The sequence below is a fragment of the Aotus nancymaae genome, unplaced genomic scaffold, assembly GCF_030222135.1.
Source record: "Aotus nancymaae isolate 86718 unplaced genomic scaffold, 86718_ANA_hifiasm-v0.15.2.pri h1tg000020l, whole genome shotgun sequence".
NCBI lineage: Eukaryota > Metazoa > Chordata > Mammalia > Primates > Aotidae > Aotus > Aotus nancymaae.
Genome location: NW_026988432.1, coordinates 5588812 through 5613508, shown reverse-complemented (window position 1 = coordinate 5613508; position 24697 = coordinate 5588812). Strand labels below are relative to the sequence as shown.

The 24697-nt window shown below is 34.8% G+C and overlaps 1 protein-coding gene across 6 annotated transcripts in view; it reads right to left on the bottom strand.

Annotated features, from left to right (window-relative positions):
* Window positions 1-498: 498 nt before the first annotated feature.
* The window catches only part of NETO1 (neuropilin and tolloid like 1), a 118593-nt gene continuing 94394 nt past the window's right edge, over window positions 499-24697 (bottom strand). For 2 of the 6 annotated variants that reach the window (XR_010343604.1, XR_002479023.2), the window contains exons 8-12: window positions 12147-12260; window positions 6550-7108; window positions 5503-5577; window positions 4741-4787; window positions 499-4642 (exon numbers count right to left, since the gene is read on the bottom strand). Coding sequence is in view for 4 of the 6 variants with exons in the window: in XM_021673537.2 (XP_021529212.1) it covers window positions 5517-5577; window positions 6550-7108; window positions 12147-12260 (734 nt within the window). In the remaining 2 variants the exon portion in view is untranslated. The remainder of the gene's footprint in view (window positions 4643-4740; window positions 4788-5502; window positions 5578-6549; window positions 7109-12146; window positions 12261-24697) is intronic. The other 4 variants (XM_021673537.2, XM_021673535.2, XM_064379022.1 and 1 more) reach the window with 2 other exon arrangements.

Here is a 24697-nt window from a genome sequence, read left to right as displayed (position 1 = left end):
TTTTCCTTATACAGCTCCTGTAAGCAGTCTGCCATCTACAGGCTCTATAATTGTGTTCCTTCCTAGACTCTTCCTTCATTTTACCCTCAAAGTACTTAGGAAGAAGCTTGGCAGACAGACTGTGCAGGTTCAACAAAGCCTAGCTATATTGATATCACACTCAATGGGAAAGTGAATAAAGAGTACAAATTTGATAATGTGATATAAAAAGAATGTTTTATTTTAAATAATTTATACATTATGTTTTCTGGTCATTTTTAAGTTTTGTGTCAGTATCTTGGCTATTAGGAGAGGGCACAAAAACAATTTTTCAAAGAACAAACCACTGTAAAATCGCATGCCTCAGAGGTTGGAAGGATGGGAGAAGTTAGGAACGAAAAAGAACATGTTGACTGCACAGTAGCTATGGATAGAAAGGAGAAGTTTAACTATATGATCATACTGTTTCAGGAATAAGAACACACTGCGTCTGGAAACCAGCTCAAATAAATACACAAGTCCAAAGCAGGTTGAGTTTATTTTTCCTACTTCTGAGGAACTAGAGGCATGTTAAGAGAGCTTTTACCTCTGTAATAATACACAAGAAAGTACAGAACCAGGGGCTACAAGAAAATGATGAGTTGTTATGAGTGTTGGACATCAGTCACCTATGGTTGTTATTTTTATTACCCAGTTTGATTTGTTTTGATGATATAATTCAGTCAGAGAAATTTGTTTTAATAAAATGAAAACAAGTTTATTAATGAAATGGATCATAATTCTAAATTAACAAAGGGCTTCAGATTTATTTAACGGGATTATGTATAAAAACATCTCTGGCTATTTTGACAATATATTTTTATTTTGCTACTTTATTTAACCTTTAAGATGGGCATGGGCAATAGTAAGTAAATGCTTAAGAGATTGATAGTGAACTCAAGACCTGTTTCTTTTGTTGTTGGGTGTATTTTACAATTTCTTGCCTGGATCCTTTGTGCTAGACTGCGACAGATAGAAATGAACCCATGGAGAAAAAAGAGCACAGAGAAAAAATGGCACTGAAGCTAACTCTCCTCAGTGCAATTAGACAAATCCCTAACTCACTTTTCAGCACATATTTATTTAGAATTCAGAGAATTTTAAAAACGTTTATTTACTTCCCTTCAGAGAAGGAATCTGACATGACTCATTTTCATCACAGAGATATACAAACTTCATAAGATGCTATTATTTCACTGACAAAACAACAGAAAATTAATTGCTGTCATTTTAATAAAGGTAATAGGAACCATTTAAAAAAGGTAATATTTATTATGATATTCTGAGGTTGGGAAAAACCAATTCATGGAATTTTTTTTAAAAGGTGTAAAATTTGAGGAAGACCCAAATTAAATTCCTAAGTGAAAAATACAGAAAAAAAATGATACGGAAGCTATGTGAATATCAAAGTAATGCCAATGACCTAAGTTACTAAACACTGAGGATCATTACTTATGGAGTCATTACACTCACTAAAATAATTCTAGAGCAGAAGTAATGTGAAACAGAAAAGCCAGCATCACCACAATGTGATTTGTTCTCCATTCAAAGCCCAAAGATGCTGATCTCCGATTATGTGGATAATCACATTTTAGTTACAAAATCAAATTTGAGTTAATTATGGAAAATCAAACTCCATCTATGTGTATTTTGCAAGATAATGCTTAAAATTGGTATATATAAAGAAACAGGTACAAAAGAAATCATATTTCCAAACTAGAACCCTGAAATTAGGCAACCACAATACATTTGGACAGTTACGAAGCTTAATATGGGGCTTCACAAGCATGACATGTGAGTATATGCCACCATGATTTGGAAAAGTGAATTAAAACTTGAAAAAACAAAATGAAAAAGAATAGCTTTATGAAATTAACAAAGCAGGCTAACTTAATACATTATCTGAAGCCAGCTTATTGAATCAATAAAGCACTTGGGTTGGTAATTTGAATTCACTTTATCAAAAAATATCATCATTTATTAAAACAACATGACTTAAAAGTCTTGAAACATCTCATTCCTCATCTATGTGTGTCACCACCTTTAGAATTTAGGCCAAAGGTTGCATTCAGGTGATAAGGTCTGACACAGCTACTAAATAGTTTTCAGTTTATTGACATATCTCAATTCTGGCTGATAAAAAAGCACCCCCAGGGCCCTCCAGAGACCATCTCCCAACTCTGGTAGAACCCTGTACTCCCAAGATCCAGCATCTGGAGTGAATGCCAGAAGCAGAGGAAACCTCCAGACCCTGCCCAGTCATTGACATTATCTTGTTTTATGATTATCTTGTTTTATGATTAGTACATTGTTGAATAATTTTAGAGTTATCACTGAGGAGGCCTGTATTTAAATTCATTTAAAATACTTTTTCCCATGAAGCTGCTATGTATTAAATATGTGTGAGCTATTCATATTTATTATTATACTTTAATTTGGTGGGTTTCTTTTTAAGTCTCCATTAGTAGATTTCCGGTGGAAATATCTTTTAAGCAGGTACTCAGCATTCTGTATATTTAGGAGAAACTGGAGGGGGATGAACGTACTGGACAGATATAGAGCAAATGTATAGTAAACCATTCACCTGACTTATTTCACTATTTTTATTGCTGTTATACACAAAGTCTTGAAGTGTGTATCATACTTTTGAGATTATCATTCAAGGGGAAAGGAGTCTTCTGAAGATTTCTAAATAGAGAAAGCAATATAAGATATGATTAATCATTTTTTAAAAATCTTTGGTGCATTAACTTTGAATTAAAGGGCAAAAAAAAAAAAAATAACCATGGTAATAAATAAGCCAGTCAAGCCAAATAAAAAGGATAGATTTTATCACAAGGAGTATGTATAAAATATGTAGCATAACAATGAAAAATAATCTTCATTTGTCATAATCAATATCTTTTCCGTATTCCCCAGATTATCAAATTCATTGAAGTGATTGTGTAGCTCGACATTTTTTCAGCATAGAGTGTTTACAATAGCTAGGATAATTCTTTGATTTTTCTATTATGAAATTTTATTTTATTTTCTATTTAATTATTTTGTGACATATATGACATTGAATTCCTAATAGGGATGTATGACAGTAATTCATCTATTTTGTTTGCAAAGCCTGCTTGAATTGCAAAGTTCAAATTTTAGTAGACCAGATTGCTCTGTTAGTGGACGGAAAGAACTCTTTCAACCTGTAGAATTCAGGAGTTTTGAAAAAGTTGGTAAGCACATATACTGATAGAATTCTTATTTTTAAAATTCATTTTATAACATTATACATTAAATATTTTAAAAAATAACTACTCACTAAATCAAACATTACAGAATGTGTATATAATAGCAATAAAATATATTTTAGGATTTTACTTTATGTTAAATACATCATAATCACTAAACTTTCAGGTGTATTGTGTGCCTGAGAAGAAGAATAAGTCATAATGGTGTAATTTAGTTCATAAAGGGGCCTGTGATTTTAAAGCAGTAAAAAAAAAAAATAGACTTTCCTGTTCTAAAAGAAGAACATATTCCCCTAAACTTTTAGAAGCCAAATATTTGGGGAAGTAAACCTCAATACTGAAGGATAGCCTGTACCCTAAAAGGTGGAAAGAGTTGATATAAAATGTGTATTTCTGTAAGTCAGTTTTTGATCACTCTAATGGAAGAAAACATTTCTCTTAACTCAAATTAGGAAATTATTGTACATTTTATATATATTTATATAAAAAGTCATAAGTAGCAAGCATATGACATAAAGAAATGAAAGAGTAACAACAGTATTTGACAATGCATGCTTTTTACAATGTGTCTAACAAAAAGGATATTTTCCCAGCTCAAATATCCAGTAATGACATGCAGGGTGTTTTCTCAAACTGTCAATTTGGTCATATTGCTAAGTGCTTAATCAAAAACATTTCTACTGTAGAGTATGAATGGTAAAATACCTGATTTCAAAAAGGATTTCTGAAACTCAGTACTTTCTTTAATATAAACAAAAAGGAAAAATCGGGGATATGTAGGAAAGACCAAAAATGAAATTTTTTATTGCAATCTAGTAATTTTACTTGTTACTTTTTGCTGCATTTAATCAGAATATAATAATAGGTGTGTATAGTCCATAACCTCTAGCTGGTGATTCCATGGTCCACAGTCACTTTTCACTGTAGCATGTTCAAAATCATTCAGGAACGCACTATTCTCAAGCAGTCTATATAATGAAAACAATGTACATGTAACACAAGGTTCATCCAAATTCGTGTTTTTTTTTTTTTCACATATCACACAATGTACAATTATATAACAAAGACATAAAACAACATACAAACAAAAGTGAAACTGACAATAAAAATAAAGTTGGGATAGTCTTAATCGGGAACTAATTTCTTCTTCAAGTTTCCAGTAAATCTCAAAATGTATTTAAAAACTAAGGAGCACTTGGTGGCCAGCAACCAAATTACGAAATGAACATATCATTGTGCAGCGGGGATGTCTTGCCGAAGGAATAACAAATGTCTGTAATTCTTAAGTTTGGATAAAGGCAGTGGAATGAATTTAGAAATATGTCCACTTTTCACAATTCACTATAGAATTTTCTTTTCACAGTCCCCATGTTTGTATAAATAGTTCTTCTCTGAAAATAAAAAACAGTTAAAACATTTTCTCCCAATGAAAAATGCATACAAATACACCAATTTATTAAGGTAATATAGAGCATGGAAATGCATTCACCTAGTTCAAGAATAGTTGATAGGCTTGAGGAGTTTAGAAGAGATTAGCTGTCAAGCAAATTCAATTGGAGACAAATTAGGCTAATATAGATATAGACTATCAAGTGCAAAAAGTAAAGCCATTGTGATAGCTGATGACAAAATCGATGTGCACATGGACAACCGGTGTTAATGAAACCTTTGGCATTCAAATTTTATAGTATAAAATTTGACATAACATGCTGTATTTAATTTTGATGAGATGAGCTACATATTCATGCAAAAATAAGAGTTCACAAATTGTATAAATACCAAAAATATTTAGTGTATAAATTTTGAGTAGAATGTTGCCAAATTACATAAAGAAAGTAGTTACCAGTTTTAAATATTAAATTCAGCTATACTGAGACTGAATACTCTATTCTATTTTCTTAGTTTGAAAACCTTGGGTTTCTTCTAGTATTTCTTTGGAGAAAGTTCATCAATTGTGGTATCTTTACCTTAAAACATGTAAAATGTAGATTATTAATTTGATGTCTTTCTGAATTATATTTCAGTACAATGTTTGATGGTAAGAATACTAACATTTGTTTTAAAGATATGTATCCTGAGAATCATCTCTCCTATAAACACTGAACCCATCATATTTCTAATCATGAAATGTTATGAAACACATATCTCAAGAAATAATGGATAAATAGCACATTCCCTAAAAAACTACAAGACAGTTGCAACAAAACAGAATACGACAAAGTAGGAGAAGGAACCAAGGGCATCTGCTTACCTTGAATTGTCTGTTTAGACCCTAGTTGTGTTGTATTCAGATTCATGTTTGCTTAGAGACCCAATGAGGCAGAACCTGGAATGTTATGGCTATTTCACTCAACAAAGTACTATTTGCACAAAAAAATATATGTATACAAATATTTACTTAAAGGCATTTTTAAAATTCAGAAAACTGTGGAAATAGACTTATGTCAGCATGCAAAACATATCAAATCAACTAAAGTATTTTAGGTTTTAAGAATGTGTAATGAATGGAGAAAGTATGTCACAATTTATAAAATAAACTAAATGCTAGTAAACATGCAAAACAACATATAAGTTGAAAAGAGTTCTGAATTTAAAATAATATTTCCTAAATTTAAATTTTTTTACTCAAAACTTTCATTCATTTTAAGGCTAATATTATAACACAGAAAATGTTGTGTTTATAGTAAAAGGAAAATAAATCAAATGTTTCTACTACTTCTTACAACATTTAGGTGTAAATGATGACTATATCCTATTATGCTATGCAATTCCTAATATAAATATTACGTACATGTGAAAGAAAAGAATTTTTGTGTTTCTACCAAAAATAAATACATTGTATTGAAAAATATGTTATTTTGGGATTAAAATTGTTCATCAGGATGGGTGAGCCATCTTGGTAAGGCAATTGCTTCCAAATATCATTTCATAACTCAAAATATATAAATATTGATGAGAGCAACATTAATGATCACAGGGAAGCAAGTGTGCAATATAAATCTGTATTATAAATTAAAAGCCATAATTTAATAAATGTGTATATGTTTAGAAATAAAGTATCTTTGGTCTCTGTGTACATGTGTGTTCACACAAATATACATACCATGCACATATATATGAGGTTTAGGAAGAATATGGATAGCAGTAAGGAAAAAAGAAGAGGAAAATATTGGAAAACTATGGTTTAAATCATGAATTAAAGGGAAACTGAAATATGAAGACAAAATAGAAGACAACATTCTGGAAGCATTTCAGTCTTCAGGTTATAGTTGTCATCAAAAAATCTATTGATACTGACCGCTGGACGGCTTTATCGTGTCTGGACAGCCTGTGACTGGTGGTCGGCACCTCTTCGATTTCATCTATGTCACAGGCATCTGCAGCATCTTGCGAGTAGTTGTGTTTCATGACAAGGATATTTCTTCTGTTCATGGGTGGGATGAGGGGTTTTCCTGGCTGTGTGGGCATCTCTGTCAAGATGGAAGCATCTCTTGTGCTGAGGTTACTGCGGCTGCCTTTAGTGCTGGACAGCTGTGATCCACAGTGATGGTCATGAATGCATTTGGAAGATGACCTCCGCAGTTTATGGTAATTTTCAAAGTCATCTGCCACATCTGCAAAGTCAGCTGTAGCTCCCGTCCCTCTGAGAGTACATAACTCATAATGAGGAGGTTCAAATACCTCCTGGAAAACTGTCTGGTCAAAGTCTGATTTCCTTTGGACATATTTTTTACGAGGCTGTTTGATCTGTACAATGACAGAGATGATAATGAGGATGATCACGATGCAGGAAGTCACGCCAATGACAGTCCCACTGGTGTTGGTCAGCTGGTCCAGCAGGCTGGTTTTCCTCTTCTCTGTAGGTTGGAGAGAGTGAAAACAACAAACGAACAAAACAAGAAGCGACACGGCAAACATTAACATTACAGTCAAAATGTGTATTAAAAACTTCAAGTAAAACAAGCGGAGCACGGAATTTTTACAGGCTTGTCGTAGCTTAAGAAAATATTTTAAAATAAATGCAGGGTCTCATTTTTCACAAAAAATCCATTGACCAGCCTTACAGATAGCCCCCTCCATCCATTGCTCAGCATTTCAGCTTAAAATACACACACACACACACACACACACACACACACACACACAAAATCAATCAATCTATCTATCTAAAAAAAAACAACAATATTCTGATACCAAAGGATAATTCAAATCAATCTGAAGACACACGCTTTTGGAATGATGGCATGGACTTTTTCCCCAAATGAAATAATCACAATTGATAAATAAATTATTTTAAAAACTCAACCAATTAAAGCCTGGTTTAATGAAACTCAGGAAATTGTCCGAATGGTGTACATCAAGTAGAAATGAATTTATATAAATCAATCTACTAAATGTCCTTAGGAACAGTGAGAGTCTGTGGCATTTGAGCCTTGACTTGCTTCCTCCACTCTTGATTCACCATGATGGGAGCCCTACCCAGGGAGCTATGAACAAGAATACAGGGCACCCTCTCCCTGCCGCTCTCAGTTAAGGGAGTTATGGCATCTCCAAAGGAGGGGAAAGCTACCATCATTTCTTAATGCTCAACCAGATCCATGTTGGATATGCTCTTTTCCAGTCTGAGTGGCTGAGATGTATGGGGCTCCCAAGGTTCCTCCTCTCAGCCTCCACTTGGAGGGCAGGAGCTCAACACCAGGTGTCTCCAGTGGAGAATGCCAGGACTGGATCATGCTTACCCAAGTTCACTGATACAGAAGAGCTGCCTGGAGTGGCAAGCTGACAAGACCACATGGTAGCAACCACACCCAAGTGCTCTGCACATAAACAGACCTGCACCTCTATTCCTGCCCCCATCCAGAACACTAGTGGTGAAGTTGTGCCCAGAAAGAGAGTCAGGCTACAAGTACAGAAAACATTAGAGCTTCCCCTAAATAAACTTAATTTGAAACGGTGTGTGGAGAAGCTCAAGCCTAAAGATAATTCCAAAAACCATGGAGATTTTTTGGTATGCAATTAAAAGGCAGGTAGTGTATTAAGAGCAATAAGACAAACCTTAGAACATCTAGAAGTTTAACGGAACAAGTTAGGAGAGTAACAGCTAACGAGAGTCCTCCTGGGTTATAACGACTCACAAAGGCTAGACTCAAGGACTACCTTTGCAATTAATTACATTTGATTGACCAGACTGTGGAACAATTTATGATCTTGGGCATTGCTGAAAGCAGTAAAGCCATCAGTCAGCAATCGATGGAGACTAACAACTGGCTGCAATACCAACAGAGGTGATAGCTAAATAGAGAGAACAGGAAATGCGTCGCAGAGAGCCCTGCTAAAACCATGCTGCCCAAGGGTGATGGTGCAAAGCTCAAGGCAGTGGCCTCTGTGGTGCAACATTAGAAACTTCACTGAAATGGTCCAGCCAAGTCTACATTTAGGAACAAACAAGAAAACTACAGACTGAGTATCCAGAGATGCTACAAATCTAACACGTGATTTTCAACAAATCATTGTAAGGCACGTAAAGAAACAGGAAAGTGAAATGTATAAATAGGGGGAAAAAAAACAACAGGCAATGAAAGGACCCTTGGGGAGCCAGATATCAGAGATAGCAGACAAAGATTTCCAAGCAGCTGTAATCAACATGTCTAAGGAACTATGATTGAAGAAGCTAAAGAAGATGCTCATCAAATAGAAAATATTAATAAAGAAGTATAAATCATACAAAAATGGAAAGTCTGGGATTGAACAGTGCAATTACTCATATGATAATATTCTGGAGCCTCAACAGTGCATTTCGACTGGAAGAAGAAAGTGTTAGCTTACTTTATAAAGATGGACAAATGAGAATGGTGCAATAGGAAAACGAGTTCAAGACAAGAATGCAGAACTGTAACAGAGCCTCAGGAAAAAAATGTGGCAAATCGACAAGCACACTAACATAATGTAATGGGAGTGTAAGAAACAAAGTAGAGACGGAAAGTAACAGGAACAAAAACAACAAAAACCAGAAGAGCTAAAACTTCCAAACTTAATTAGAAAACTCACGTCCAACTTCAACAAACTCCAAGTAGGAGAAATGCAAAGATATCCATGCAAAGACATATGACTAAAAATGTTTTTATAAAAAAAAAAAAATTTTGAAAGCAACAGAGAAAAAAAGAAAAAAAAACTCATCATAGAAAGAAGCCCCAATCAGATTAACAGCCGAGTCATCCTCAGTGGAGGCCAGAAAGCAACAGGATGACACGTTCAGTGCTGAAGCAAGAACAAAGCAAAACCAAACCAAACATCAGCTTCCAAAACACCAACAGAAACCTGTCAACCCAGAACCCACTGTCCAGCAAACCTACCTTCAAAAATGGAACAGACATTGTAAGAGAGACAAAAATGAAGACAATTCAAAGACAAAAGAGCGTCCTTAAAATAAATACTGAGGAGAGTTCATGTTGAATACAAGTGACCTCAGACAGTAACTCAGATCCATATGAAAAAACTGAACAACTAATAAATTAAACTGGCAAGTAAATACGGTCTATAACAGTGATTATGGAAATAATTGCAAAGGACAGTCGAGTGGCATCTTTCTTCTGCAGTCTTCACTTAACTTTTTTAAAAAGCAATGTTCTGTGTATATAAGTGCAACATACGTAGTGACAATATGGTATAAACAAGGTGGGAGCAAAACTGTTATTGGGTAAGGAAATGACACCAGGGTAATGCAAATTTACAAAAACAAATGAGAACCAGAAATAGTAAATAAGAAGGATTGTATCAAAAAATTACACTAATATATACTTGCTGTCCTTTCTTTTCCCAACCACTTTAAAAGACAGTTGTATAAAGTAATAATTATCGCAATGTATTTTCTGTTGGGTTTGTAACATTTAAAATGTAATATGTAGAAATACAATTGGAAGAAACAGAGAATAGAACTATATAGGAAAAATGTTTCTGTTTCTCACTTTAATCAAGTTAGTATAAATCTGAAATACATTATGAGAAGTTAAGTTGTATGCTATGAGTCCTAAAGCAACTAAGAAATAAGTAAAAACAAATTCATTAACAACTGTAAAAGAATTGAAATATTGCACTAGAATACACTAACAATGCTAAGGAAAGCAATAAAGAAAGAAAACAGAAAAAAATACATGAGACATTTAGAAACAAAAAGTATAATGGAATATGCAAGCCGACTACATCAAAGACAGTCCTAAATGTGAATGTATAAAACAACCCAATGAAAAGGCTGAGATTCTTAGACTGGATAAAAAATAAGATACAAATGTGCACTGTCTACAAAAGAAACACCTTATAGTCACACATACAGATAGTCTGAAAGTAAAAGTGTGGAAAAGAATGGAAAGCAAATCATAAGAAAGGTGGAGTGGCTATACTAACGTTAGACAAAATAAAACTTAAGAAAAAAATTGCACTAAATCTACAAGATTTTTAGTGATAAAAGGGTCATGAGGAAGATATAACAATTACACACATATATGAGTTTAGCGACCAAGCTTGAAATCACATGAAATAAAAATTTTACAGAAGTGAAGAAAGTAGTAGACAATTCAACCATGACAGCTGAAGCATTTAACACACACTTTCAACAACGGATAGAACATAGCTGAAAATCAAAAGGCAAACAGGTTTGAACAATGCTGTAAACCTAATACACACAACAGGCACCTACAGAACACACTATCCAGCAATAGCAAATATGTATTCTTTTCAAGGGTACAAGGAACAAACTTTAGGCTGCACCACAGGATTGTCATTGATACAACCTCCATATAATAGAAATGACTGCAATAATAAAATTTTTTTCTCCTATCACAAGAAAATGAATTAAAAGTTAGAAGAATCATTTTTCTTTCTGAAAAAAAAAAAACAAAACCCAAATACGGAGTTTTATAATGCACATCCACTCACATTTATTGATTGCCATCACATGTCAAATATTTCTTATATATATGGAAACAAATTTACAGAGGACAAACAAAGCCAATGGTGACTACTAATTATTAACAGGCATGCGATAAGATCACTCAGAAAGTAATTTCTAATCCATTCAGAAGTAGATATGAAAGTAATCAAAAACATCCCAACATCAAAATAGTTGATAGTGTAACTGTCTTTCTTACTGACTGTGTGAAACATTGAATACGTGGTATTATTTCTCTACTTCTATGCACAGAAGGCATTTTAGTAGATAATACTGGACTTCAAGCATGAAAGAGTTACTTGCCTATCTTATCTTCTTTTGCCAATTGTTTAATATTGGATCTCAGTAAAAAGCTCTACATGGCAGTTTCATCTTAACTAAAACATGCAATATCCATAATCTAGCCAAGGATCCCTGTCTACATAAACAATTATGTACAGACAAGGGAAGGAGGCAAGGGCACTGGGAGCTATGTTCACTGGAAAGAAGAGCATTTTCATAGCAAAACTGAGGTGGAGTGAAGTAGCTGGAAGTATTTGAAAGTACAAATGCTCCTTCAATATATTTTATCTCTACAGTATGTACATAAAGTCCAGTGAAGTCAAACTGGAATGAATGAGAGGTGTAGCCACAAACAGATGGTATCACAAGTGATAGGAAAGTAGTGTGCTCCCCTGAAAGCTCCCGTTTTCTTTTCATAGCTTTGCAGGCTCTAATCAGGCGATGTCTTTAATGAGAATTCAAGTGCTAAGGACAGTCCATGAATAAAGAAACATCTGGACACAACATGAGTAAAGGCTAAGAAAAATGCTTCCAAATTGATTATAAGACATATGCAGAGCTCATAAAGGCACTAGATACTCTTATTTTAAAGACTGTCTGATGTATATAAACTTCTACCTCACTCCACAGGGAGGAAATGTTTTCAAATTTCAGGGACTCATCATTACCTTTACAGTGATTTTCATCCCAAGGATACACACAGTTTTGGAGTCCATTGCAGACCAAAGTATTATTAATACACATGTTACTATGGCAGAAGAATGTATTGCCTTCACAAGGAGCTAAAAACAAGAAGACAAAGGAAGAAAGTTATAACTGTTCAGTACTAAGTCACTCACATAACAAATCTAGAAATAAAAAGATCAGACTGATAATTTGCCACAAACTGAGATAAATGATCTGCCATATGATTTCAAAAATGGTGTGGTAGTGGTAATTATTTCTTGTGTTACTAAAAGTGCTGGCATTCCTCTAGAGAGACTCAGTTTAAAAAAATGCCGTAGGGTATTTTCCATCATTAAAATGAGGTACGTTATCCACATTTTTTAAGTAGGCATATTTATTTAGCAAACCTGAAGCATCTACCATGTGCATAAATTATACTTCATACAGAAATTAAGGATGTATGCATTTATTGTGCAAAAACACTTAATTGAAATATTAAAATAATTTTGAAAAATATATAATTAACCAAACACTAACAAATAAAATATGCTAATGCAAACCCTGTGACATTACTTAAGAATAGAAAAATGCCATGGAAATTGAAAATCATCAAAAAATTAATCCTGAATATAAAACATTGTGCTTACCACATTTAATATATATATGGTGATAAAATTAGCTTACTATCCATATATTTCAGACATTCTAGTGATGTGATGTACAATGATCATTATCTCCAGATTACAATGCACAGTGAGGGGACTGGGAGGTAAAATAAGAATTTCAAGAAGGTATAAAATATGGCTAAATAATAATGAGAAAAATGTGAGTTTAATATAGCAATGTAAAATGCTAGGTATGATTTCAATATTAGGAAAAATACATTTGTTTCTTTATTAGAGTGACAGAATAGTTTACGTGATCAGTCTCTGCAGTAATATTGCATGGTGGATTATGGCGTACAGAAAGTGCTCTTAAAGCTAACTTTTGTTTTTACCTTTGTATTCACTCCACATATCAGATAAAATGCAATTTGAGTGTTTCTTTTTTCAACAATGGGTTTACAATCCTTTTAAGGATAGGCATTCTAGCAAAATCTACTGCACACGAAACACGTTAACTTCCAGTAAGTAGTCAATGAAGATTTATTAATGATCAGTACTATTAGCCACTGCAGTGATGTTATAATGAGTTTTTTTCCACTTTCAAAACTGTGTACCACATAAGTTTTAGAAAGTTAGCTTCCTTACTAACCAAAACTATCAAAACAATACTTTGCAACTTAATATACTTAAGGCAATTTTCTATATTTTAATACTCCCAGAGAAATCCTTTAAAGAAAAAACACTCAAATTCTGAAAACGAAAAGTAAGGCAAACACATAGCTAATTCAAGCAACGTGATTCTTCCCGGTTCTTCATCCCTACCTCCTCCCCCAACCCGAAACAGTTTCCTCTTTGTTCATTTCGACTTCACCTTCCTGGTTAAAGAGTAAAAAGCATGTAACGGTAATTTTGAAATATGAAAATTAGAGTAGAAAACATGTAGCAGTCATTTTGGAAAAAAGTATCATGCTTAAAATTTTATTGTGCTACTGATTTGTTAAGTACCGTTCTGTATAAGCCTTTCATAATGTAACATTTAATAATCCAATGTGTTATTGCAAAGACCTGCTGCTTAGTAATCAACTAAATTTGAATTTCTGTAGCCATCATAATGGCTTTTGCAGAACTGATAAAGTCTGTTAAGCAGATAGTGAACGTTGTCAAAATTTGTACACTGCGTATAAAGGAGATTTTGGCAAATTTTATATTAGAATGGCTGCAAAACGCTTTTGTAAAAATGCCTAAAATAGTTATTACCTAACAAATTGTATTAGTTTTGAAAGTACAATTATCCACCAAGTAAGAAATACCATTAAAAAGAAGATAAATATTTACTGACCTTCTATAATGAGTAGGACAAATTATTATAAGTATTATTAAATAGGATGGGATAGTTTAAAAATTTAAACAAAATAAAAATAACATTGCATTCTGGTGAGTGAAGTGCAGTATTATGTTGGTAAGAGCACTGAAATTTGAATTCCAAATAATCCAAATGTGATTGTGTTTGTTTCTGCTGCTTAGTAGTTGTGAAACTATCAATGATCAGGATCAGTTATTAAATACTGATAGTTATTAAATATTAAGGATCAGTTATTAAATATTAACTGGTTTTATCAAGAATGCAATAGGTAACCTAGGGATGTTAATAAATCAAATTTTAACATGCTTCCTTGCATTAAATAATTATGCAAATGTGCCGGTTAATTGGGAGTTAGCCTTTCTTTTGTTTATGTTGTGTTCTGTGGTTTTTTTTTTTTTTTTTTTGTATTATTCTAGGTATTTCTCTATGAATTTTCTTCCCTACTTTTGCTAATAGTTACAGAATTGCTGTGCAAATGAAAAATAAAAACCAGCAAATCCTTAAATGGTTAAGAAGCAATGTATAGGCCGGGCGTGGTGGCTCACACCTGTAATCCCAGTACTTTGGGAAGCTGAGGCAGGTTTATCACCTGAGGCCAGGAGTTCGAGACCATCCTGGCCAACATGGTGAAACCTGTCTCTACTAAAAATATAAAAATTAGTCAGGCATGGTGGCGCACACCTGTAATTCCAGCTACTCGGGAGGCTGAGGCAAGAGAATCGCTTGAACCTGGGAGGTGGAGGTTGCAGGGAGCAAGAAATTGTGCCACTGCACCCCAGCCTGGGTGACAGAGTAAGATCCTGTCTCAAAAAAAAAAAAAAAAAAAAAAAAGTAGCAATGTGTAAAATTTTGCCTACATTGGACAAAAATAAATTTTGTTTTATAGACATCCAAAATTTAGCATTATATTGGGTTCTGAATTTCCTTTATATTGTTTGTCTGAATATTTCTCTCATATATGCCATCATACATTAAAGATTCTCAATTCTCTTCTGGCTAAGAGCTACAATGGCACTGCCTGCAGACCAAATCAAGCCTATGTTTTTATTGCTCTTTCAAAGACTCACATGCACTCAGTGCGCCAACACCTGTAGCCCATTGCTCCCAGCACACTCCTGACATCTCCAGCACCATGTCCACACACCACTCCCTCCTTCTACTGGCCCCAGATACCCCTTCTCAGTTCTGCCAACCAAATCACATCAAAACTCTATTATTCATACAGTCTTAAAATATTACTCCAACCTGCCAGAAAACTTAGCCGTTCCTTAAATCCCATTTCACGTGTGATTTTTAACAGTATATGTTTATCTTTTTTGTATACATTTGTTCGAGGCTTGTGACCATGCTTTTTTTATTTAAAGAAAAGAAAGTTTATGTTTAACTTCTCATAATGGCTTAGGCTTACTCGGCTTGTAGTAAATATTCAATAGGTATTTTAAATTGATTAATATTACTTACCAAAAGGTTAACTCTGACTGGGCCACATACCTCAGTATTCCAGAGAGCGGAAGACTCTAATAACTGTGTTTATTGGTGGATAACTAACCTTCAAGGCCGCGGTCTTCCAGTGTAGCACGGAGTGATTATGGGCAGCATGTATTCTCAGAAACTAAACCTCAGTACCAGGTCTTTTTCTTTTACTATTTCTGACAAAGCACATATTCCACAACCAATTTACAGAAGACTTATTCTATGTATGAGACTCAACGTTCATCATTAAAGTTATTCTCTCTTATGGACCAACTGCCTTATTTTCTAGTGATCTAAAGGAAACTCAAGGTTTATTTATTATAAAGTGGCAGCCAAAGAAGTCACACTACAAATGGCAAGTACCTCACACAGTTTCCAGGGCCACAAGAGTGAACACGCAACTTTATACTTGTTTCTATCAGAATAGCAAATAGAGCTTCATATTGATGTCAAAACACTAAGAACATAGATGAAACAATTTGCCATTGCTTTTTGACTATTTGAAAGTGCATTTAGACATGAGATCCTCCAACTAATGTGATTTCACTTTATTGGGTTTATTGACATCACCATTTTATCATCCAGATCTAACAATCCAAAGATGGAAACTGACTTATGTTTATGAAGTAAAATATTCTAGTCAGCCAAAATCATGTCATATGTATAAGCATAAAATTGCTCTGGATTTAAAGCACTCACACAGAAAGTAGACACTACAACACTTCAAAATGAAACTTTCTTCACTGTTTCCTCCTCCCGCATACACCAATACATATGCATTTGTGCAAAGCGTTCATTTTTGGCTATGCAATAGACTGTAGGTTAAACAAAGCTGACAGAGTACTTCTCCAGACACATCAGTCTGGGACTGAAGAGTCCTGCCAACAGGACAGAGGGCTGAGCTGTGATTTGGGCTGTCAGGAATGGTACTCCTTAAGGGCAGATTGTTCCTCCATGAGCAAAAGCAGGTTTATAAGAGAGAGCAGAGGGCAGTGATTAAGTCCCTTGCAGCCTGGCCACCAAGTCTCCAAATCCCACGGTTGCCTCTTTCATGCTCTTTGCCCTTGAGCTGATTAACCTGTCAGCTACTCAGTTACCACATCTGCATAATGGGGATAAAGATAATACTTACCCAAGCAATTTAATTATGCATGGAATGCAGTATAGTGTCAGCGGCCTGGTTGCAAACATTACAAGATGGAATTGCAATCCGTTTTAGGAGAGTATTGTGCAGAGGCTGTGGAGTCAGTATGTCTGATTTTCAAACGTGAGTTACATGATCTTGAGCAAATTCACTACCTTTTCCAGTTTCTGTCTATATCTATATAATGGGGATAATTATAACTATTACATAAAATTGTAAGAATTAAATGTGATAAAGCTTTAAAAATCCTAACAGACACTATCATATGGTGTATGACACATGAATGCTATCTGTTCTTGAATTACTACCGTAATTACCAAAACAAAAGCAAGTGAAACAAACACTTACAATGTTAAGATGATATAAAAGTGACTTAATTGATATTAAATTTTTGGTTTGTAAAGTGAAGTCATTCGCATTGTTAACACTACATCAGAATGCATATTTCAAAGTCACATCGGAGACTTTTCTGAAACGAAGACCTCCTAGTTGTCTTATATGAGAATATATGCCTTTGCTACACCATGTTTAGTGTAAAATATAATTATAATCCAATTTTAAAAGAAAAGCAGAAAACAGAAATTATGCATATTAAATAAAATAGCAAAAGCATATCTGAATGTGTTTGTACTACTTAAGAGGAGGAAGGTTGAACTGTGTAAGACATTTGAGTATGTAACAGTTTAATGAGACCGTCAGGATAACAGGTATTTTCTAACATCCAGCTGTAAAGACAGACATTCAGATCCCATCTTGGAAAACCAAGCCAGGCCATATGTAGAACAGAATAGCTCTTGGCCTTTTGGTTCCATTCTAAAATAAATGTTTTTGCAGACATGTTAATGATTTTATAGGACTGAGACTTGGATAAAAGTGACAATGTCATCTTATAATTTTAGTAACAAAATTTTCATATTGTTAGATATATCCTGATTTTGATGTTATCTATGGGTGCATTAATTCTAATTTTAAAATTTCAATATAAATTATCTCGTTAACATTTATTCAAATATTTAATAATAAATTCTTTGGAAACATAAAATTTAGTATAATATTTTGCTGAGGAGAAGACCCTCAAGACTGAGAAATATGGTATGTTACTTTCAGTGATTCTCAGGGCCTTGTACTCACTGAAAGATTCAGAGATGTCATGAGGCAAAATATATCGGCTTAACTTTGTTTAATCCAAATACTTCCAATCTTAATTGTTTGTCACTTAATAGGTAAAATGAAAACAAAATTTAAAAAAAATTTAACTTTGTGAAGTGTTTCATCAGTGTCCAGCAATCATTATAGTGATAGAATTCTTAATTCTTAAGAGAACACAGAATGGGATGGGAGATTATTAACATGTAAAGTTGGGTAAAAAATAAGAATACACCTTTTTTAATGTATGAAAACTCACATACCAAAGCACTTATGGGTAATTTTTCAGAAACGCAAAAGCCAAAATGTTGGCAATGATTATTTCTAGGATTTACTGAAACTATATTTCCCTTTTTTGGAGAAATTTTTCATATATACTTTTATGTGTGTGTGTGTGTGTGTGTGTATACACACACACACATACATTAAGAACATACACAAAAAACACAGTTTTATAATTAAGGAAAAACTCGTAAGTTTTCATGAAAAAATACCAGATGTTCATCCAGAAAAAGTCAATTTTCACTTTCAGATTTTTAACTCAGGAAAATAGTTTTACATAACATCTGCTATATTGCTTCATTACTCTATCGTGTTTTAAATCCTCATCTGTTCCCATTGTTACCGCAAGGTGGCGCGCTTACTTCAGTGAAACAGCGTTTTAATCCCTCACGGGGATGGCTAAAATAAACCATGAAAGCACCTGCAGTAACACCTAAACCTATACATTACCAATTCTTTAAATAAACAAATTATTTAGCAGGGGACAACAAATCTCTTACATAATTGAATCATGTAAGAGAAGACGAAAGCAACAACACTCAAAACAAAGCAAGTTTTACATGATTTATTTAAGAAAGAACTATAGAACACATTTTTTAAGGTGAAAGGCCTAGTCAGAGATATACCTTTGATTTTAGTGTTTATCTCATGTGGATATACACTGTTTCAATTCTGTAACTTAAAGGTTTTTAATTCATAACAGCTACTTTAATGTTGAAGCCACTAAGTTTATTCTATTAGGATTATTTATTTCCTTTTTTTTTCCTTTTTGAAATCCAGAAATCCACTAAATACTATTCAGGAAATGTTAAAACAAAATTGAAATAAAAACTGGCAGATTTATTTCTGAGACACTGATAGTTCAACTATCCACGATTTATTAATAAATCATTGGTAATTTGTTCAAAGTCAAATGAGTCATCATATTGCATCATGAAAAATTGGAAAAAGAAGTGATACTTGATCATACTCTCCTAAAGACTCATTATATCACTGGAACACATGTTCCTTGGACTTCCAGTCTGGTTCTCTTCAACTGCCCTCCCCAGTCTGCTCATCTTGTTCTCTTCACACATTCTTCCTTCTTGTTTTCCTCAAATTCTTTTAACTCTAATTTTCAGCTTTGTCTAAGGCTTACCCAGCTCCGTGCTGAGAGTCACACACACTCATATACCACACACTCACACATACTCACACATTCAAACACATTCATACACACACCACAGCCACACAGTCACAGTCACACCTGTGGTCTTCTACTTCTGCTCTTTTTTTATTCTTCATCATTCCCTGATCTTTAATTTGAATGGGAATGCCCATAGGAGAAGCTGCTGGGGGAAGAAACAGCTTCGAGTATGTATTAATCCGTTTTCAGGATGCTGTGAAGAAATACCCAAGACTGGTAATTCATAAAGAAAAGAGGTTTAATTGGTTCACAGTTCCACATGTCTAGGGAGGCCTCAGGAAACTTACAGTGCCTTCATGGTGGAAGGCAACACAGGCATTCTTACATGTTGGCAGGTGAGAGAAGTGACAATCAGCGAAGGAGAAAACCCCTTATAAATTCATCAGATCTCATGAGAACTCACTATCATGAGAACAGCTTGGGAGGAAACTGCCCCCATGATTCAATTATCTCCACCTGGTCCAGCCCCTGACAAGTGGGGATTACTGAAATTCAGGTGAGATTTAGTGGGAGCACAGAACCACTGTATCAGAGGACATTTACATCTTCTTTATTTCATGGGCTCCACTTTTATCAGCCTGGAAGATTTAAAAACTTACTTTTATAAATTAAAACTTTCTGACATTCAGGACGGTCTAGAATCCATTACTCTGTTTGGTGAGGGCTAGAAACAAAGCTTAACACTTACATGAACATGTAAATGTGACACGTATCAACATTATATAGTTAGGTCATGGATTCACACTGAAGAGCGAACTCTAGCATATTTGCTTTTATTCATTACTAATTCTTATCTGTTCAGGTAACTGAGGTGATTTCCCTCCTGCCTTCTCAGGCCCCTATGCAAGTGTCTACAGACCCCTGTAGCCAAGACCCCTGAGGCTGTCACAGGTCCCTTATTTCCTCTGTCCTCTCTCTGGGCTATTTTCATCAGACAGAGCCCACGCTAACGAGGGGACTTACACCCACAGCTCTGACTCCTATGTGAGATCCAGACTTACTCTGAACATTGAAATTCCTACTTATCATCTCCATTTGGAACTGTAATTACTATCCCAAATGGAGTATCGCCGATGGGCTTAAGGAAAATGATTACCACCCTACTCCTCTTATCCACGTGTTCCCCTTTAATTCCCACCTCCCACACCTTCCTGGCAATGACAAAGGGCACGGCCATCCCTTCAGGTATTCAGGCTAAAGGCTCAGCACTATGCTTGGGTCCTTTCTTCCCCGATACTCTTGAGCCAGTGACCATCACTTGAGTGGCTCCATCTCAACGCCACTTGGTCAGGTCTCCACTGCTGTGACTGGGCCAGGCCACAGCTCACTCACAGCAATCTTACATGGAGTTCTGGGACACAGAAACCACGGGGACCTTGGTCATTCCAAGGTGTAAATCAGGCCACATTTCACTTTAAGATACCCCAAAACACTTTCCAATAATGTTAATTTCCAAGCTCTTTGTACCCCTTTGTACACAGTAAGTGATTTATATTCTCAGAGGCTCTGCTCACTCTAAACATTTATAAAATTCTTCCTAACCTCAGATGTCACCCACCATTACCAGGTCACCACGCCCTCATCCTTCCCACCACACGACTCACATTGATTTTCTCATAATACTTACTAGGGCTTGGGCTAATCTCTTTGCGTTAACTTACCTGTGCCTTATTACTTCCTCTTATAAGAAAGTCTGGCAACCAGATGTACCGCTTTGTAGATGCTTCCTAAATATCTGGTGACAGACCACACATCAGAATAAAAATTCTTCTTTTTTTTTTTTGAGACGGATTCTTACTCTGTTGCCCAGGCTGGAGTGCAGTGGCACAATCTCAGCTCACTGCAACCTCTGCTGCCCGAGTTCAAGTGATTCTCCTGCCTCAGCCTCCCAAATAGCTGGGATTACAGGCATCTGTCACCGCACCCAGCTAATTTTTGTATTTTTAATAGAGACAGGGTTTCACCATCTTGGCTGGGCTGATCTTGAACTTCTGACCTCATGATCCACCCGCCTCGGCCTCCCAAAGTGCTGGCATTACAGGCATGAGCCACAGCGCCCAGCCAGAATAAAAATTCTTTAAGCAACACAATGGATATTAAATGTCTTCTCATTAATGTCTGACAATGATTTAAATTTTTAAAAAAACAGCAAAACTTTAAAAATAAATTTGAAAGAAAATAAGACATTAGAGATATCAATTATGGGTAGTCAACTAAAGATGGAAATTTTTAAAAACTTCTAAAATGTGATTAAACATATATAGTTTGGCTAAGCACAGTGGTTCACACCTGTAATGCCGGCACTTCAGGAGATCCAGGTGGGTGGATCATTTGAGGTCAGAAGTTTGATAACAGCGTGGTCAACATGGTAAGACCCCATCTCTACTAAAAATACAAAAACTGGCCGGGGGCAGCAGTGCATATCTGTAATCTCAGCTACTCAGGAAGCTGAGGTAGGAGAACTGCCTGAACTCAGGAGGTGGAGGTTACAGTCAGCCAAGATTGTGCCACTGCACTCCAGCCTAGGCACCAGAGTGAGACTCCATCTCAGGAAAAAAAAAGAAAAAAAATTATATATATGAAAATGATTATCACCACATATTATATATATTATATGTATTATATATATTATATATATGGTGATAATCATTTTCCATATATATAGTTTTTTCTTTATATATATATATATAATCACCATATATATATCTTGCTACTAATAATCATTTTTAATTGTGGTATTCGAATTACACAAAGAGAAATGTAAAAATACATATATATATATATAATATATATATTTGAAACATATTTGGCCATCAGAACTTCCCACAGAACAATTTTTTTCCAAAACAAATAGAAAAATTTCCCTTGTCATCACACTGAAACTTAAAATGGCCCATAGGCTATGCAATTAGAGGACATGACATTTTATTTGAAAAATGCTGACCAGTCTTGAGGCCAGAAATAGATTTGTGTATCTTCACTTCATATCCTTTATCATCTTCATAGTTGTTTTGAAAAATCAATATCTGTTTTCAAAACTCTCTGTTCCAATATAAGTCACAGTTTGAAAATATCCAGTATTATCACATAAGTTGTGTATATATTAATGTTTTTTATACAAGAAATTCTGCAATTTCAATTTGATCTCACACATATTTATTAGATTCCTCCCCAATCTTTGTGCTAAAATTGCATATTCTTACTGTCTGAAAGCTATTATATTAAGAAACACTTCTTCATGGAAAACCTACATTCCATATATAAAAACTCTTTCTTTCCTTTTATATGAGGTGAACCACATCATAATTCATCCATTATTTTATCATCCCAAGAAATTATTATATATTTTTATACCTCCATTATGTCTACCTTGATTCTGCCCCACAATGATTTCTTCAATGTGTATAATTAGTAATTACAGTTATAATAAGGAGGATATTAAATTTCTTAAGAGGCTACATGCTGGTTACTATTAGGCCCAGGACATATGGGCCAGAGTTGGTTTTCATGATATGTACATGTCTGCAGCAGTTGGCTAGTTTAGACACACTATTCTTTTATAAAGGTGCAATACTTGCTCTCATTGAACATGCCAAGTCCCAAAAAGGGGACCTGCAGTAAACAAAGATTAGGGCCAAGGCTAAAAACATCACCGTGACCTCAAGTTTAAGCATCTGCTAGTTCAAAGGCTATCAATTAAAAATAATAATTTTATGTTTCCATATAACAAACATACATTGTATATTTTCAGGGACAGACATAAACTACAGTAATTGTAAAGCTAGACTCAGAGAGATTAATATAGATTATTCCCAAGGATTCTACTAAAAATTACAGGAAATTTCCTGCCTTTATTCTTGTCCAAGTGATTCCTTGTAGACCCACTCACTTTATTAAAAAAAAAAAAAAAAAAAAAAAAAAAAAAAAAAAAAATTCTTCTAGTTGGTTCAATGAAAATTCTGCAATATTTTCTCAGTAACTCAATGAATAAGCAAAGAAGCAAAATTATTTAAGATACTTGTTTTAGTCAAATTACTTAAAAAATCTACTTTGAATTTTAGGTATTTCATCAAACTCCATGTCTGTACACAATACTTTTTCAATGATTTGAGTTAAGTAACCAAGTCAGTAATAAAAGTCCATTAATAATTCATTTCAAATGTTATGATACTTTAGACAGCTGTTTTCTTTATTGTACATTCGAACTCAATCAAAAGCTTTAAAAGGAAACAGAAAGGAAGGAAGGGAGGCAAGAGGAAGGGAGGAAGGAAGCAGGGCATGAAGGGAGAGAGGGAAGAGGGAGGGAGAGAAGGAGGGAAGAGGGAGGGAGGGAGAGAGGGAAGGAGGGAGGGAGGGAGAGAAGGAAGAGGGAAGGAGGGAGGGAGAGAGGGAAGAGGGAGGGAGGGAGGGAGGGAAGTCTTTAGACAGATAATCCAACTTTATTTCATTTTCCTTTGCTTAATGCCCTCATTGTATTTGAAAGTGTTAACTATCAAAGCTTCAGTATGTTGTTATCTCACTAACAGATACGATACTAGCCACCTTCTGCTGACCATTTACTATGTTCCAGACATATATTTAAAACTTTCTGCTGCCCTGTAATGTTTTCTGTGTTTTACAGAAAGGAAATTGAGGATTCAAGTCCAGGCATCACAAGTGAGAAAGTGGCAGAAGTGACTGACACTGAACATGTGTTCTCACACACTGTAATTCCATTTGGATCTTTTTCTTTTTCTTTTTTCTTTTTTTTTTTTTTTTTTTTTTTGAGACGGAGTTTCGCTCTTGTTACCCAGGCTGGAGTGCAATGGCGCGATCTCGGCTCACTGCAACCTCCGCCTCCTGGGTTCAGGCAATTCTCCTGCCTCAGCCTCCTGAGTAGCTGGGATTACAGGCACGCGCCACCATGCCCAGCTAATTTTTTGTATATTTAGTAGAGACGGAGTTTCACCATGTTGACCAGGATGGTCTCGATCTCTTGACCTCGTGATCCACCTGCCTCGGCCTCCCAAAGTGCTGGGATTACAGGCGTGAGCCACCGCGCCTGGCCTATTTGGATCTTTTTCAAAAGTAAAACAATTTTTTAAGTGGCTGATTTGTGATTTTGTGTCTAAAACGGTTTGTCTTTTATTTTAAAATTTCAAACACATCTATACTTGCCCAAAGTTATATTTTTATCTTTAGGACACATGAACTTCTTTTATGTTCTCTATACTAATAAAATATTTAATTTAAAACTAAATTCTTTATATAAAACAGTACTTATTTAACAGCAAGGTGTGAAGGCAGACTTGTGTGAAAATATACCTTTATCAATTGACACTGTACACCTTTGGCCTTCAAAGGTGTAATCATTG